The 17,822-nt window shown below is 39.0% G+C and overlaps 1 protein-coding gene across 1 annotated transcript in view; it reads left to right on the top strand.

Moving 5' to 3' along the window:
• Positions 1–3,823: 3,823 nt before the first annotated feature.
• The window catches only part of tmem104 (transmembrane protein 104), a 92,331-nt gene continuing 78,332 nt past the window's right edge, over positions 3,824–17,822 (top strand). Inside the window, exons 1-4 of the mRNA XM_041778616.1 lie at positions 3,824–4,078; positions 6,670–6,735; positions 9,392–9,513; positions 14,181–14,262. Of these exons, the coding sequence (XP_041634550.1) occupies positions 6,691–6,735; positions 9,392–9,513; positions 14,181–14,262 (249 nt within the window). The 5' untranslated portion in view covers positions 3,824–4,078; positions 6,670–6,690. The remainder of the gene's footprint in view (positions 4,079–6,669; positions 6,736–9,391; positions 9,514–14,180; positions 14,263–17,822) is intronic.

The following is a 17,822-nucleotide window of genomic DNA, read 5'->3' as shown; positions in this document are numbered from 1 at the left end:
CCCTCCAACTCAAACCCTGGACTGTGTCGTTTTTACTGATTCACCTTTGATGCCTGAGACTGATGCTGCAGGGTTGGTGTTTAAAAACTGTATGAGACCAAAACAACTATTAATGAAACATAACAAAATGGTGTGATAAGATGGCATGATACGAGCCATAAATTATGACATCATAAAATACAATGAGATAATTTAATTCAATATGAAATGATGCAGTAAGATATGATATAATGACACAATACTGTTCTCATGATAAGACCTGATACAATATGATGAAAATAATATAAAAGTATTCACTCACCTGCCTTGACTCACATATGAATTTAAGTTACATCCCATTCTTAGTCCATAGGGTTTAATATGACGTTGGTCCACCCTTTGCAGCTATAACAGCTTCAACTCTTCTGGGAAAGCTTTCCACAAGGTTTAGGAGTGTGTTTATGGGAATTTTTGACCATTCTTCCAGGAGCACATTTGTAAGGTCACACACTGATGTTGGACCAGAAGGCCTGGCTCTCAGTCTCCGCTCTAATTCATCCCAAAGGTGTTCTATGGGGTTGAGGTCAGGACTCTGTGCAGGCCAGTCAAGTTCATCCACACCAAACTCTCTCATCCATGTCTTTATGGACCTTGCTTTGTGCACTGGTGCACAGTTACGTTGGAACAGGAAGGGGCCATCCCCAAACTGTTCCCACAAAGTTGGGAGCATGGAATTGTCCAAAATCTCTTGGTATGCTGAAGCATTCAGAGTTCCTTTCACTGGAAGTAAGGGGCCAAGCCCAGCTCCTGAAAAACAAGCCCACACCATAATCCCCCTCCACCAGACTTTACACTTAGCACAATGCAGTCAGACAAGTACCGTTCTCCTGGCAACCACCAAACCCAGACTCATCCATCAGATTGCCAGATGGAGAAGTGTGATTGGTCACTCCAGAGAACGCGTCTCCACTGCTCTAGAGTCCAGTGGTGGCGTGCTTTACACCACTGCATCCCACGCTTTGCATTGCACTTGGTGATGTATGGCTTGGATGCAGCTGTTACCATGGAAACCCATTCCATGAATCTCTCTACCACTGTTCTTGAGTTAATCTGAAGGCCACATGAAGTTTGGAGGTCTGTAGCCATTGACTCTGCAGAAAGTTGGCGACCTCTGTGCACTATGACCTCGGCATCCGCTGACCCCGCTCCGTCGTTTTGCGAAGCGTCGTTCCCAATGGCTTCCACTTTGTTATAATGCCACTGACAGTTGACTGTGGAATATTTAGGGGCCAGGAAATTTCACCACTGGACTTGTTTCACAGGTGTCATCCTATCACAGTACCACGCTGGAATTCACTGAGCTCCTGAGAGCGAGCCATTCTTTCACAAATGTTTGTAGAAACAGTCTGCATGCCTAGGTGATGATTTTATACACCTGTGGACATGGAAGTGACTGGAACACCTGATTTACATTATGTGGATGGGTGAGTGAATACTTTTGGCAACATAGTGTTATAAAGGGGTAAAAATTGTAGAATTAAAAATAGTGTGGCCAAAATAACAATGCAAAAATTAATAGATGAATAAATACTAAAAAATGGAAAATAATGAATGATAATAATAGAAAATAAATATGATATGTGTCACATAACAATACAACCCTATTAAAAAATGATATGATACATTAGGATAGGATACAATATGCTATGGTAAGATATGATATAATACAGTATGATACAATGAGATTCTTGGGGGACTTTGGCATTCACATACTGCTCACGTTATATTTGTTAGCTGACAATATTAGCTGCTCAAAAATAAGTAATTCATTTTCATTTATTCATTGTTTGTACCTGAAACATGCAATTATTCAACCCATTTATACAACCTTTACAGCAGGGCTCATCTGCACAAGGGCCAGATTTAGTCTCGACAGGAACTCTGGAGGCCGGACTTTCACATAAACAAAAATTAAATCAATATTTTGGTCTGACTGAAATATTATTGCAGTAGTATTTGGATCAGAACATTTTTAGTCTTTACCAGTGAGATCTATGCTGATTATCTATAATGCAGCAGGCCTGACAACAGAACTGGCTGGGCCCTCCCCGATTGTGATTTAGCACCAACATTAACTCTTTTTTTACACTGTTAACCCCTTTTTTTTTATACTTTTTTCCCCTTTAAACAATTTATTGCCATTCTTTAACCCTTTTAAACCACTTTTACTGCATGTTTAACCCCCTTTGTGTCTCTCTTTTTTCACTTTTTGCCACTTTTCTTCTATTTTTGCCACTCTTTTAACCCTTTTCATTGCTTTTTTGCAGCACTGTTGCCACTTTAATACCAATTTTTGCCACTTTTTACCCATTTTACCACTCTTCGATCTCTTTTTGCATCATTCCTGTCAGTTATTGCCCCTTTGTGCCACTCTTTTACACATTTTCACTACTTATTATAGCTATATATTTTTTTTTGCCAATTTTAACCAATTTTTGATACTTTCTCCCATTTTTGCCTCTTTAACCCAATTTTTGCTATTCTTTAACCCCTTTTAAACCACTTTCCCTGCATGGTTTGTCCCTTTTGTGGCACACTTTAATCAATTTTTGCAACTTTTTGACCACTTTTTATTACTTTTTGCATCATTTTTGCCACTTTTGCCCATACTTGTTACTCTTTGCCCTTTTTTTCCCCCTCTTTTACCAATTTTTGGCACATTCCTGCACATTTTCCTGCCAATTTTAGTCTGTTTATGTCACTCTACAACCCATTTTGCCACTTAGCATCCATTTTTGATATTGTCTGACCCCTTTTCATCACTTCATCTGGACATTTTGGCAACATTTCTGCAAACCTTGATCCCCTTTTTATATTTACTAAAAATGGCTTTTATATTTACCATAAAAACAAATCAAATGTTAAGTCAGTCCAAAACTGTTTCATTAATAGTCATTTTTGTGATGGATTTAACAGCTGCAGACATTTAACACCAAAGGATACTCTTAAAACCAAAACATCTTCTTTTCCCCCTTTTCTTCTTTTGGGGGCCGGACAGGAAGCTTTGGGGGGCCTGATGTGGCCCCTGGGCCACCAGTTGATGATCAGTGATTTACAGGGAATGAGTATGAGCAGAATTGTGCTGGTTAGGTAGGAAACCAGAGGAGGGTTTATTATTGAACTTCACCATATTACAAACGTTAACAATGAGCATATTCTACTGATAAACTCAACAAACTGCATATTCCAGACCATCATATTGAACATTGAGCTTCTGCTCTGTCTACAGGAGGAGCCAAAAGAGAAAAAAAGTCCCTCACAGGTGCCAAAAAGCTGTAAGGGTCAAAAACAACAACACAGATTTCACCAACTTGAAAGCACCTAAAATTGCACAAAAGTGAAAATGATACTGCACAGGAGAGAAGCAAGCACTGACAGGTATGCAAGTCACATGACAGGAACATGTTTTTAAGGTGTCCTGACTGTTGGTTGATTGTTTTGATGACTTAAACCATCACAGGGCCGATGGGAATTATAATTCTACCAAGGTTCAGTCATATAACATTAAATTTATCTGGGTAAAACAGCCAACAGTGGTCACGTGACTGTAAAGGAATAAAAAAGTATCTCATGTGATTATATGAACCAATGACTGACCTAGTAAACCTAAAAAAGAAGCATCGACATTAACTAAACACTCAATGACTACAACTTCATTCATCTTTCAAAATAAGAGTTTTAGTTATTATTAATGATGCAAAACAGCAGAGAGACGTATAAGGTGCTTTTATTCTGAAAGTCTTAACCGGAAGAGGAGGTTTCTCTCCGCGCTAGTTTAGCGGATATTCACAGGGGCAGGTCAGCTGGCTGTTTGGTTCACTGCTTCATTTAGCGGAGTGTTAGAGCCGTGTTAGCCAATGGGAAAGTGTTTTCCCCTCAGCTTTAGTTTTAAACGGGCTCCCCCCAAACTGTCAAACGACGGAACAAGCTAATGCTAGCTGGGAGGCGAGGGGTCTGCGTTCATCCCGCTAGCTGGTGAGGAGCATCCTGCTAGCATAGCAGCTAAAGGAGCTAGCATAACACTCCGGGGAGAAGTGAGGTGAGATGTTTCAATTCCTGTTTACGGCAGTGACACCCCTCTAACCTGCCACGTTGGAGGCTGTTTTTGTCTGTATGATTAATCAAATGTCACGAAATTTAAACCATGTCCCATAAATGGTTGTATCTAGTTTACTGGGGGCTGCGATGCTAGCTCAGGTCAGGACCTCAGCAGTGACTTTAGACCAAAACAACTTTACTGTAACTTCTACAGCTGTCACAGATAGCCAGGAACTCTGTGGTGTTGGTTTTACTGAGATAATCTAAGGATTATGAAGTAAAGAAAGTGCTTCAGACGACTACACAGCGACATATGGGAACAGACACGTTTACATGTAGACGTTAGTCACCTCCAACACCATGTTTATGAGGTTTACATGTGTTATTTTATAGGAAATGAGAAAGATTTGAGCACTCTTTTACATTAACTATCATGGTTATAGCAGTAAATTTAACAGGGGTTCCTTTATTGTTGAATTATTCTTACATAAACAGACTTTTACTCTGGCTCCCGTTTATTCTGGTTGAATAAATGCATCTGAGTCTGTGTGTGACTTTGGCTTTAACAGTGTTTTTTTAAAAAGAATTAAAATGCCTGCAAATGCCAGAGCTAAAGTTTTCTTATGTCTTCATCAAGTGGCCGTGGAAGTCTGAAGCTGGAGTTGTCACTTCCTCTCTTTCTGCTGACAGGAACTTTTAGTAAAAGTGTTTTTGCTCTCACATCATGGAAAGGCTGAAATAAATATAATAAAGCTGTCCTTTTGATTGAATATATCCTCCTGAGACCGAAGCTTTTATTTGGAAAGTTTTTTTTACTCTTTCCCTCTTATTTGGGATTAGTGGGACCTGAAAAGTCTAAAACCTAAGCCTTGTCTTTGAACAGATGGTAGTTTTTTTTTTTTTAAATCAAAGCTGAGGTCTGTATATGTGAGCAATAGGCTTATCTCACTGTACAATTCACAGCAATTGAAAAATATATTTAGGCTATGTTGGCTGTAAATATTGGCTGTAAATATCAGCTCATCTCAGCCTATATAGGCTGTGAATATCAGCCTACATTGGTTGGAAATATCAGCTGTAATGGCTGTAATTTATGGCTTATATCGACTGTAACTATTGGCCTATAACAGCTTATATCTTCTGTAAATATCAGCCAATATTGGCTGTAAATACCAGCCTTTATCAGCTGTCAATATCGGCTTGTATCAGCTGTAATGGGCTGTAAATATCGACTGTACATGTTGACCTATATGGGCTGTAAATATAAGGCTATGTTGGCTGTAAATATTGGCTGTAAATAACAGCTCATCTCAGCCTATCTAGGCTGTAAGTTTTGTCCTTTATGGGCTGTGAATATCAGCCTACATTGGTTGGAAATATCAGCTGTAATGGCTGTAATTTGTGTCTTATATTGGCTGTAAATATCAGCCTTTATCAGCTGTAAATATTGGCTTATATCAGGGTATTTCTTCTGCATAAATCAACCACTATTGGCTGTAAATACCAGCCTTTATCAGCCGTAAATATTGGCTTGTATCAGCTGGAACGGTTTATAAATATCGACTGTACATGTTGACATATATGGGCTGTAAATACTAGCTGTAAATATCCGCTCATCTCAGCCTGTATAGGCTGTAAGTAGGCTGAATATCAGCCTACATTGGTTGGAAATATCAGCTGTAATGGCTGTTATTTATGGCTTATATTGACTGTAAATATTTGCCTATATCAGCTTATATCTTCCGTAGATATCAGCCAATATTGGCTGTAAATATCAGCTTTTATCAGCTGTAAATCTCGTCTTATATCAGTCTGAATGGGCTGTAAATGTCAGCCTATATAGGCTGTAAATAAAAGCATATATGGGCTGCAATTATCAGCCTATGTTTGTTGTAAATATTGGATTATATTGACTGTAAATATTGGCCCATGTACAAATAAGATTGTGGAGTTTCAGGCAGTCACCTTTTTTTTTCATCCTCAGCCCTTAAACCATAAAGTTTGTTTTAAGGACTGAAGTTTAAGGTCTTAACTATATTTATTTTATTTTTTACCATTGGCTGAAGTAATTTGATAAACATTAGCCTATGAGATATCGACATAATTCCACTGTTGTGACCTCTTACAGACAAACAAAAGAAACCTGCTAAATTTTGAATATTTGGGCATAGAAGTTTTACATTCTTTTCAAAAAGTCAGTTCTCCATATCAAACTTGGATTTTACAGTAAAAAGAGTTGTTGAAGTGGCTGATTGAACATGTTTGTGACATCCACCTTTTGCTGAGGTGAATAAAAACTTCAGTCTCAGCTTCAGCTGCATTCATATCTGCAGTTTCCAGTTCAAACAATGAAAGGCTGACATCAACACGCTTAATTCTCCTTTTCTGCGTTCCTATTTTATCTTGAGAGTTTAATCAGCATGTTTTCATGCCATTACTGCTCCTACTGATTTTAGAAACATGTTTGGTCTTTTGTTTCTACCCTTTAATTGTAAGCCTGTCTACAATCTGGCAAACCCTAGATTTGAACAGGTTCTGATTTTCACTGTAAAATAAACAACTTAAACTTCCTGTTTGTTGTTTTTCCTGCAGGTGAAGAGACCGGCGTCAACCATGGCTGGTGGTATTACAGAGACCGGAGAACCCTACTCTCCATTTGTGAGTATTCTGCAGAATGTTTGAGTTAATAATTCATCATTTTAAGACATTTAAGGCCAGGGACATTTTAAATACTTTAGAGAGGTCTGTAAAAATACAGGCTGCAGAAAGCAAAGTCCACAAGACCAGAGGATATGAAAAGTTAAACCCTGCAGACCTGAAAATCTGGGTTAAGAGGTTGTAGTATTCAGTAGAGTTGGCACCATCCAGTCGGCTGGTTGATTTGTTGGTTGATGAGCTCTTGATGCAGCATCACCAACCAGCTAAAGTGGGTGGAGAGTGGTGGGGATTTCAGTTGTCCATTCTTTCTTTGGTTGACTTCAGCCTCAGTATTTAGCTGTGGAGACTTTAAGATGCTTCATGTGGTGGATTTTAGTGAAATATGATGTAAGGAGTGTTCAGATGAAGGAAGTTTCAGACACTTTCTTTGGGTTGGTGAGTAATGTCCCTGGAAGTAGGCGATGGTTCAAATAAAAGAGCTGTGAAAAATAAAGAGGAAGCTAAACTGCTTACACATCTTCCTCTCCATGGTCTGGATGGAGCTTAACGCTCATCTGAATCCTCATGACTTCACCACAAAGATGAAGTTCTGCCCATAGAGTGTTTTTCTCAGTGAGCGTGAAGCTCTGAATCATTAAAGCTCTTTGCTACCTGATATGGAGGAACTGCTGCTCAATTAGCCCAGTTATCCTCCTCAACAATGGCCCAGTCCTCAACAAACAGCCTTGTCCTTATTCAGCAGGCTGCTAAGGAGAACCTGACACTGTCTGGAGAGAGATTTTCCACTGCAGAAAACTATTTAATGTAAATGATAAATATTTGATGAAAATTGATCGAGTCAGTGAAGAAGCAAAGGGAGATGTTTCACATGGCAGGAGGGGGATTTAGGATCACTCTGGTGTTGAAACTTAGATATTATGATTATTTGTATTATTATTTTTAATTTTGGGGGGTCAAAATGACTCTAAAAGGCTTTTTGACCTTCTTTAATTGATCTAATAGCTGCAACCTGATATTAAAAATAAACATAGTGATGAACTTATATAATGCTGTGAAAGAAGAAATGAATCCTAGCAGACAGAATACTCTATGTGAGAGCAAACAATTCTCTTTTAACAGCTTTTTCTTCAATCTCCCCAACTCCACTGACAGAAACACTCTCTAACCTTGGAGATGCTGGTTCGTAGTTGCCTTGATTGACTATTTTCTTGTGCAATTTCAGAGTTGTTGTTATTTATCATAAACAGACAAAACATACATAAAACACTAGGAGTGGGAAAATAATCGATACAGCCTAGTGTCGCGGTATTTTGTCTGGTGATATATCATATCGCCTTATCTACCAAGTATTGATTTTTTCCAAGTCTGTGATAATGGAAAAATAAAATCAATTGTCGAGATGGACATGACACATGAGGTTAGCAAGAAGTGCTGCATGAAAATAAAATACTGCAGAAATACGACAAACATGAGGGCAAGACTAATGCTAAATCAGCTAAACAGTTAAAAAATGGTATAGAACCCAATATATCACAATACTCACTGTATTGCAAAATGTTTAAAATTGCAATAATATCGAATTGTGACCCAAGTATCGTGATAATATCATATCGTGGGGCCACTGGTGTTTCCCACCCCTATAAAACACGAAAAGGAGGATTCTTGAAAACCATAAAAAAATTGACACTTGAATTATTGCATAATGTGCATAAAATATCTGCTGCTGCAGAAATGAGTGTGTTAAAGTGTTTTTTTGACTTTAGTCAAGTTTAAGAAAATTGCAACTTCTGCGATTTGTAAATTGCAGCAGGACGTACTGCGATTTAATCTAATTTGTGATCATTTTTTCCAATATTGCTATGGCAATTTAATGCGCGATTATTGTTTAAGTTCCTCATCTTATGTATTTTCAACAAACACGAGCTACAAATCATTCTATATTCAACCACTGCAACATTAAATAGATTGAACTATTTTGACTCTACTGCAAATTCAGTGTGAATTGTTGTATTGAAAGTAATGATCGTTTTCATGCCATTCTCATTTTGGTTGAGAAAAACCTAGAAAAATCAGGAAAGTAGGATTTTTGAAAACTATTCTGAAAAAAATTGACACATAGATGTTTGCATAACGGGCGTAACATATCTCTGCTGCACACATTTTTAAAATTAAACTGGTATTTGAACACATTTTTCCTTTCAAAGAACTATTGCTCCTTTTGGGATTTGAAAATTGCGGTAACATACTGCGATTTACTCTAAATTTTGATTAATTTCCCAGCCCTATGCAGCCCTGAAAAACTATTGGTGGACCCAGAGGGCTCAATACATGCTATCTAAATATAGATTGAAATAATCAAAATAACTGATAATGATTCCCAGGTTCTGTCCCTCATGAAAACTGAAAATGAGGAGAAATGAAAAGAGTCGAGCATGTATCAAGTAGTGGAAAAGCACCATAAGTTGCAGTAATTATGCTGTTTCAGTGTTAGCAAGCTGGAGCAGAGTAATGTAGCTACGCTTCCTCATTTCAGTTTCAAATGTACCAGAAATCCTGGGATATCTAGGGATGTACAAAATGCAGTAGCTACAGACATTACATTAGAGATGAATCTGGACTTGTGCATGAATTGCCCATTGTTCCGTGTCTTCTCCAGGTGGGGCTGATCTACATGTTCAACCTGATCGTTGGAACAGGAGCTCTGACGATGCCCAAAGCCTTCGCTACAGCCGGCTGGGTCGTCAGCATAGCTCTCATCTCTTTCTTAGGATTCATGAGGTAAGTTCTACTCCAGCTTTAGTAAACATAAACTCTGCTGCTCGCTGCTCCGGCTCGTTCTCATGTCTGACATGTGAGACTTAAACCTCACATCCTGCGTACAAAAGAGGCTTTGTCTGCTACAGATTCACCCTCATCTTAAAGTTTACATTCTGTCTGGGTTAAACATCACAACATCTTCATGTGAACTCAGAGCTGAGACAAGAGTGATAACACTTCCTGTGGTACATGCATGGACAGTCATGTGATTCCCTCTAAAGTGATGTTGGCGTTTTACTCTTTGGTGTGTTTGAAAGCCTGGAATGAAGATTTTATTGCACAGACAAATTAGCATCAGAAGGTTTTCCCTATTCTTGAAACACTTCTTAAAGCATGGGATTTACTGATGAAGAGAGTTTTCATGGCTGTGACAGTGGCATAAATATCACAGCTGTAAAAGGTCAGCTGTGTTACATGAAAACTGAGGATGCAGGCTGGGCTTCAAAATTAATTACAGTGTATTTTCTGATATAAAAGCAACCACTGATGTGTTTTTAATGATGAAACAGAGCTGGAACTGGAAATAGTCCTGACCAATAAATGGCCATTTCATCGTTAATGCAGAAGTAGGCGATAAACTAATTGCAAAAGACAGCATGAAATGCTTTGAATAAGGGATGCAAACTCTTTCAGATGTCTGAGCACATGAAGGGACATGAGAGGCTGCTACTGACTGTGTCTGTCATACCAATTCAAACTATACAGGCTGAAAGTGTCTCGTGTAAAATCGTGTTTTTAGCATTTATCTCCATCCTAGCATTTATTAACTAGAAGAGCCTCCGTGATTGCCCTGTTGACCGAGATTCTTGTTTGCTTTGTCAGCTGACAGGCGGTAAAGTGGTTTCTCCTGTCACATGTGAAGACCTGCACCAGCTCACTGAAGGAGAAACTTAGGTTTGCAGCGACTGTGAGAGTACTAAAGAAGAGCAAGGACAATATGGTGGACAGATACCTCAAAGAATAGCACTTCTTTTAATGTTAAGATGTGATTCAGGAAGGTCATCTGGTGCGCTTACATGCAGTTAGAAAAACCAGTCTGACCATGCACTGTGAAATCTGGAATATACGCTTCTGTTTTAAAGCAGGAGAATCCACACCGTGCAGCTTCTGTGCAGCTGGTTTGCTCCATCTGTTTTCATGGTATGGAGTCTGCACATCTACTAACTATAATACGGTAGTGGAGCTCTCGTCCTGCAGTGATGAGACAGACTCACAGCTCTCTCCTCTCCAAATTACTGAGGAGTATTCTCAGTCAAACCAGCACCACATGCTTTATTCACTCCATAGATACCCCCCGTTTTCTTTAAATGCATGGTTGTGATCTAACGAGGGAGAAAAGCGGGTAAAAAGTGACGCCAACCCTCGCTGGTGTGGTCTGTATTGTTCTGAGCAGTGAAACTAAAACAGCCAATAACATGACACACATTATGGGAATGAATTTTTAGCACTTAATACTGGTATATACACGTAAATCTTAACAAATTAAAATATCACAAATAAGTTTGATTTTTCCTGTGATTTAATTTAAGTCAAACTTCTTTATATTCTAAATACATCCTATAAAAAGCGACTCATTCAAGGATTTTTTTCTGTTTTTATCCTGAGGATCAGGGTTTACAGCTCACAAAAATCTAAAACTCACTCTTCCTAAATATTAGAATATTACAAACACCAGTCCAAAAAGGATTTATGATTCAGAAATGTTGACCTTCTGGAAAATTCTGCTCATTTATAATTCAGTACTTGGTCTGGGCTCCTTCTTCATGAATTTCTGCATATTTCTCATGTCATGGGGCCGAGTCTCTCATCTTTCAGAGATCCTCTTTGGGGGTCAGCTAAGAATAGTTGGCTGGCCAGTCAAACCCAGTAATGCCAGGGTCGGTAAACCAGTTTCTGGTTTCACTGTGGGATGGTGGACAGGAGGTCAGGATCTCCATAAAGCTTCTCAGCAGATGGAAGCCTGAAGGACTCTGAAATCTCCTGGTAGACGGCGGACAGCGTTGATCTGGACTTTATAAAGACCAGTGGACCAACAGCAGCAGATGACATGGACCCTCAGACCATCACTGACTGTGGAGACTGGAAACACTGGACTACAAGATATGGAAGATTCTGGACCTCTCTGATCCTCCTCCAGACTCTGGGGCCTGGATTTATGAATGGAATTCAAAATTTACTCGTTCATCTGGAAACTTTGGACCACTGAGACCACAATGGTCCAGTTCTTCTTCTCCTTAGTCCAGGTCAGACTCTGATGTCGGTGGTTCAGGATTGGCTCCACACTAAGAACACGGCACTTGTAGTCTAGTTCCTGGACCCGTCTGTGTGGTTTCTCTTGCTCCTCTGACTCCAGTCTCAGTCCAGTCCTTGTGAAGCCCCACTACATTCTTGAATCTGCTTTCTTTGACAGTCCTCTGAAGGCTGAGCTCGTCCCTGTTGCTTGGTCTCCTTTCCTAACCACAGTTTTCCTGTCATGTAACTTTCATGACTCTGCTTTGCTACATTCTCTGAGAACAGCATGACCTTTCACCTTCTGTGGTTTACCCTCCATTTGGAGGTTGTCAGTGATCGTCTTCTGGACTTTTAAGTCAGCGGTCTTCCTCATGGTTGTGGTTGTGTGGAACAAAAGCTAAGAAAACCTTTGCAAATTGAACTTTTCCACAACAGTTTTAGATCTTGAGATTGTGGATTTTTTTCTATTTTCTGAAACTGTAAGCCATAATCATTGGAACCAAAATAATCTTTAAAAAGTCTTGATATATTTCCCTTTGTATGAGATGAAGTTGTAAATGTGACTTTCTGTAGTAAATCAGACAAAAAAAGAACTTTTACATGCTATTGTAATCTTCTGATACTCACATGTATATGCCTCAATTAGACCCAAACTGGACTGGGAGTTCTGAGCATGCTCGGTTGTCCTTAACCCTCCTGCCCTCCTCAAATTTACTACCCTCTTTTCACCTTCGAGGCAAAAATGTACACATACAGAAAAATTGCCATTAAATCACCATATGTCAATATTTCTTCTACTTTTTTTCCATATATCTCTTTAAGAACTTCAGACCAGCTCGAATCTACCAAACAGTCAATAATTTTTAAGATTTTAACCCTTTAAATGCCAGTTTGATGATTTGAAATATTTTATTTTTTTCTTAAGAAACAGGAAAGTGAATTATTTTTCATATAATAAATAGAAAGATGGGGCTTTGGGGGTGATAAGAGTCTTGGATGGGTCAAAGATTAGCAACAAAATTGATTTGATTACATCAATATTTTTTATGTAATGTCAGAAATACCCTCTGGACATCTTGAGGCAAAAATGCCCCATTGACTTCCATTAAAACCAGGTTTTTTAATCTCACTGTCTTTGCAGTGTAAAATCCTGCATTCTTTAATGTCAGCATTTCAATGTGAAGAAATCTAGTGAAATTTGACATTTTTACCATATTCCACCAGATTCAACCATTTACTCATTGTAGGACCATGCACCAAATTCTTGTATTTTTGCCTGTTATATTATGAAATATTATAAAAAATACAAGGGAAATGAAATCAATTTTGTTGCTGATCTTTGACCCATCCAAAACTCTCATCAGCACCAAAGCCCCATCTTTCTACTATTAATTTTGTGGAAAATAATTCACATTTTTTTGTTTTTTGTAGTAAAAAATAAAATATTTCATATAATCAAACTGTTATTTAAAGCATTAAAATCTTGAAAATTATTGAACATTTGGTAGTTTTGAGCAAATCTGAAGTTGTTAAAGAGATTTATGAAAAAAAGTAGAAAAAGATATTGATGTTTGGTGATTTAATAGCAGTTTTTTTGTACGTGTATATTTTTGCCTCGAAGGTGTCCAAAGGGTACAAAATTCACTGAGAGAGTCTGAATGACATTTAAGAGTAAAACATGTTGGATTTCAAAAATTTAACTAGAAAGAAAAGTTCCTGTTAAAATTCATGCCACAAGCTGCAAAACTGACAAAATGATCACAAATTAAAAAAAAAAAGAAACTTGAGAAAAATGGCCAAAAATGCCCGAGGAGGGCAGAAGCTCTGCACCAGAAGTCAAACAGCGTCAAAAACATCAGTGCATCAGCTTAAATGTTATGTTAAATGCTGCTATCAGCCCTCATTGGTGCATCTCTATGGCTAGGGTTTCATAGGAAGCGTGGTTGAGCAGGACGTTTTTCTAGAAAGTGGGGATGAAGATGTACTTGGGCTGTGCCAGGCTGTGCTCCAGCTGAAGTAAAGAGTGGTGACTTCAGCTCAGGAATGTGGACGTTAACCTGTGGAGAAGCCTTACAGCGCTGTAAACAAGTACGCTATGAGCTGAAAGATGATGGAGCTGTAACTGCAGCAAGAAGACTGAATGTCTGAAAGACACACAGATAATTTATGCACGACTGTGCAGCGTTATTGTAAGCCTTATCATCATTGCAGTGTTGAACAAATCCTTCAGGCATAATGAGAATCAAAGAGGAGGAAGCTGGAAGTGAATATAAGCTGTTATCATCACTGCTGTTAAAGTTAAAACAGTAGAGAGAACAAGCACCAAGCTGAAGTACGTTTTATTTGAACTTTAGTGCCATCACCAGCTGCTTACTGTCTTATCTTTGTCTTTTCAGCTACATGACCACCACGTTTGTGATTGAGGCGATGGCGGCGGCAAACGCTCAGCTGCGCTGGAAGAGGAGAGAGCAGGAGGAGGTGAGAAGATGAACTCTGTTACTCTATATGTAAATATCTTTAATAGGATGCTGGCTGGACTGATGGCTTTCTGTTAGCTGTTAGGATGTATGTCAGACACACCAAACATTAAAGAAGTCCGTGTTCCTCTGTGTTAGGGGGAGTTTGTCTAATAAGACATTAAGCCAAACACGATTTACACCCTGTAGGCGTAAAAGTGGAACTAATGTTGGTAGAAATGCAGCGTCGGGACGTTTCCACTCCTTAGCTCTGGTTTAATGTGCTCTCTGCTCTTGTTCTGACATGCTGAGGCATGCTTAGGAAGCTAATAACAAGATGTACGTCATGTTTTTTCATACACAAATACACTGTAGGGATAATAAGCTTTAGAGTAAACACCACGCCAGATTTATTTTAAGAGTGCCACTGGGCTCATGTAGAGCCACTAAACAAGACAAATTATTAAGGCTTCTCTTTGTGGAGTGGAGCAGATTTGCTTTGCTCACTGCTTCTTAAAAACAGACTGAACACATCCTGTTGGAGAAGAGATGAAGCCCTAAAACTAGCTGATTGAAGCTTCATACCCCATAGGTCAGAGTAAGATGAAAATGTGACCATGCATCAAATGATGCAGACCTTCAGCCCTGTGATTGGTCTGCTGGGTAGCACTGGATGGCTGCTAGTCTGCTAATGTCTGCAAGCATAATGTGTACTCTGCTGTGAGATAAATGACTGCAAATCGTCCAACTAGTCAAATCTACATGTCGGCATCCCACCTGCAGTTCCTCATTCATACAGGTACAAAAAAAAAATCCCAGATTTAAGCAGACATTAGTCCGTTTTGCTCCTGTTTTTGCCCGCTCCTCACAGTGCAGACTTCCGTGTTTTGCAGCCTGGAGCCGAGCCGTCTCGTCGGGCGCTGGTGTGACGTCAGTACAACCCCCTATATTTGTGTGTGTAGCTCCACCTATTTGGGATGGATAGGTAATATTGGCACCACTACGGAAGGGTGCCGAAAAGTTGGACAGTATTGATCGGCTTTTTGGGACCCTTTCCAACTTTTGCTCTATGGAAACGCCCAAAATTGCGTGTTGTTCTGCACCGAACTGAGCCGGACCACTTGGTGGAAACGACTCATTTGTGTCAAAAACTAAAACTGAGGAGATTTGTCTCTCTTTTTAATTTTGTAGTCAGTTTTGTAAGCGCACTATACAGTTTTAGTTAGTTTTTGTTTTTGGTAAAGCTGAGTTTTAGTTTCAGTTAACTAAAAAGATAATTTTTATTTAGTTGGTTTTAGATAACTATAATAACCTTGGTTAGGACACTACCTTTTGCTCTATAAAGAGGATGTAAAGCCCAGTCAGGGCCTTAAGCTCCACCCCTGATGATTCAGACAGTAAACAGCGTGTTTGAGAAGCTGCTGTCTGGTTCTTAGAACAGCGGGTAGCCCACTAGAACTCTATGGCCTATGTGTGAGTATAGAAGGACACTGACAGTAGAATTAAGAGTGAGATCAGGGTTTTCTGTGCCAAACAAGCAGCACCATTATTCTCACCTTTCCTTGACCCTGTGCTGTTTCTTATTGAGCTGAAGAAAAAGCAGTTAGGAGCTGAACCAGAGGCCAAAGACTTTCTGAGTAGACCCAGATACTCCTTACATTAGTGGGCCAGTAAAATAACTAACATAATAGGACATTTACTCCATTTCCACCCTGAGCTCATTTTTATTTGGGGGCTGCTGTTGTTTTATTGTCCAATCAGAGCTGAAGTGAAATGTGTCTCCTGCCTCCATCCATCAGGAGCCCAATGTGGATGAATTTGTCGATAAAGGACTGTACTCCATTACCATCTGCCTCGTCCATCATTTTTACTTTGACTACAGGAAAAGACTCTGCCCTCTTCCAATGGCCCGGACTCTGCTTTGTGTTTCTCCCCGCGGTACAGAAGTCATTTTGTGGGTTTCCACTTGAGGAGTTATGAGCCTGAGGACAATAGCCCGACTCGAACCGAGCCCCAAACACTCGGCCCTGATTCATGGCTCCTGCTCTCTCCGCAGCCTTTTTCCTCCCCCGTAATGGAAAACAACTGGAAATGTTTGCAGCTGAATGCTTTTTATTTCTCTCTGCTAGAGTGAGGTACATTTCTGAAAGTAAAGCACTCTCTCACAGCGATGCATCATATATGTTTGCCAAGAAAACCTCATTGAGGTGTAGAAGGTGTGAAATTAATCTGAGAGTTAGAGAACGCTCTTCTGTCTGCTTCATCAACCCCTAGAACAGTTAAATTTATTATAAAAAGACTTAAATATCTAATATCTGCTCATTCTGATTCTAAGCTCAGTGATGCTCTCATTAAACAATTCAGGCTGTAGGAGATAATACTGCCCTCTGCTGGATTCTGTTATGAATTACACCCAGACTGTCTACATTTTTTCTCATTTTAAAGCCCCAACTTAGACTTTGTCCCTCTGTTTTAAAGGGTGTAAGCTGTAAAAGTTTATAATAGTGAATATTTGGACAGTATTTTTATTCAAAGGAGTATTTGTGGGCTTTTATTCAGATAGTGTAGTAGATAGAAGTGGAAACTAGAAAGAGGCAGAGAGGAATCGATGCTCCAAAGGCTGGATATCAACCCAGGATGTCTGCTGAGAAGACAACAGCCTCTTTACACGGAGCAAACAGAACCACAAGGCCTAATCAGGCCTAATGCTCAGTAAAATGAGAGTCTACAGTAAGAACCACTCATGTTAATGTGCCTACTGACCACAGTATAATATTATCATCAGGGTTGTCCTGATGAGCACTTTTGGCCTCTGATCTTGATCTGATTTTTTAATATTGAATATCTGCCAATAGATAGATATCTCAGACTTATTCCATTTAACTCAGTACAGCCAATATTGTTGTAAAAAACATAAAATCACATTTCTGCTCAGAATGGTGTAATAGCTGTTTCACTTTAATTATCTGTCAAAAATAAATGTACATGTTCACTTAGTGCAGTGTTCAGTATTCAAACAATCAAAATCCACTTAAAGTGGTCAGCTGAACGACCTGAGCAGTCAAAAAGTGAACTCAAATAACCTCAGGTTCACTTAGAGGTGGAGTAACAGAGTCAATAGTCACAATAACATATCAGTTCAACAAATGAATTTTAAATATTATAATTCCACTCAGAAGTGAACTTGACTCTTTTAGTCACAACAAAAAACTGAACTAAAAAATGAATTAAAACATCCTAACTCCACGTTAAAGTGGTGTTAACAGCAGTGTTAGTTTTGTTGACTAATTATTTTTGTTATAGTTTTTGTTAACAGCCTTTTTTACCCTGATGAAAATGAGACAGTAACTAATAAAAACAAGTTCACATAGACAAAAACTAAAACTAAATTAATTGACATTTTAGTCAAAAAATAAAAAGTAGATGAAATGTTGGACTTTATCCAATCAGACCTAATTTCGCCATGTAGAAAGTAGGGGCAAGTTAGGCATATATCCAATCACAGCTACTTTGGCTGCGTGGTGGCGGGGTAATTGGGGAGAGATCCAATCAGTCGACTAAATTTACTGTAAATTTCGTCGA

This window comes from Cheilinus undulatus, linkage group 21, assembly GCF_018320785.1.
Source record: "Cheilinus undulatus linkage group 21, ASM1832078v1, whole genome shotgun sequence".
NCBI classification, from domain to species: domain Eukaryota; kingdom Metazoa; phylum Chordata; class Actinopteri; order Labriformes; family Labridae; genus Cheilinus; species Cheilinus undulatus.
Note: the sequence above shows the minus strand (reverse complement) of the source record. Positions and strands in the feature narration are given on the sequence as shown.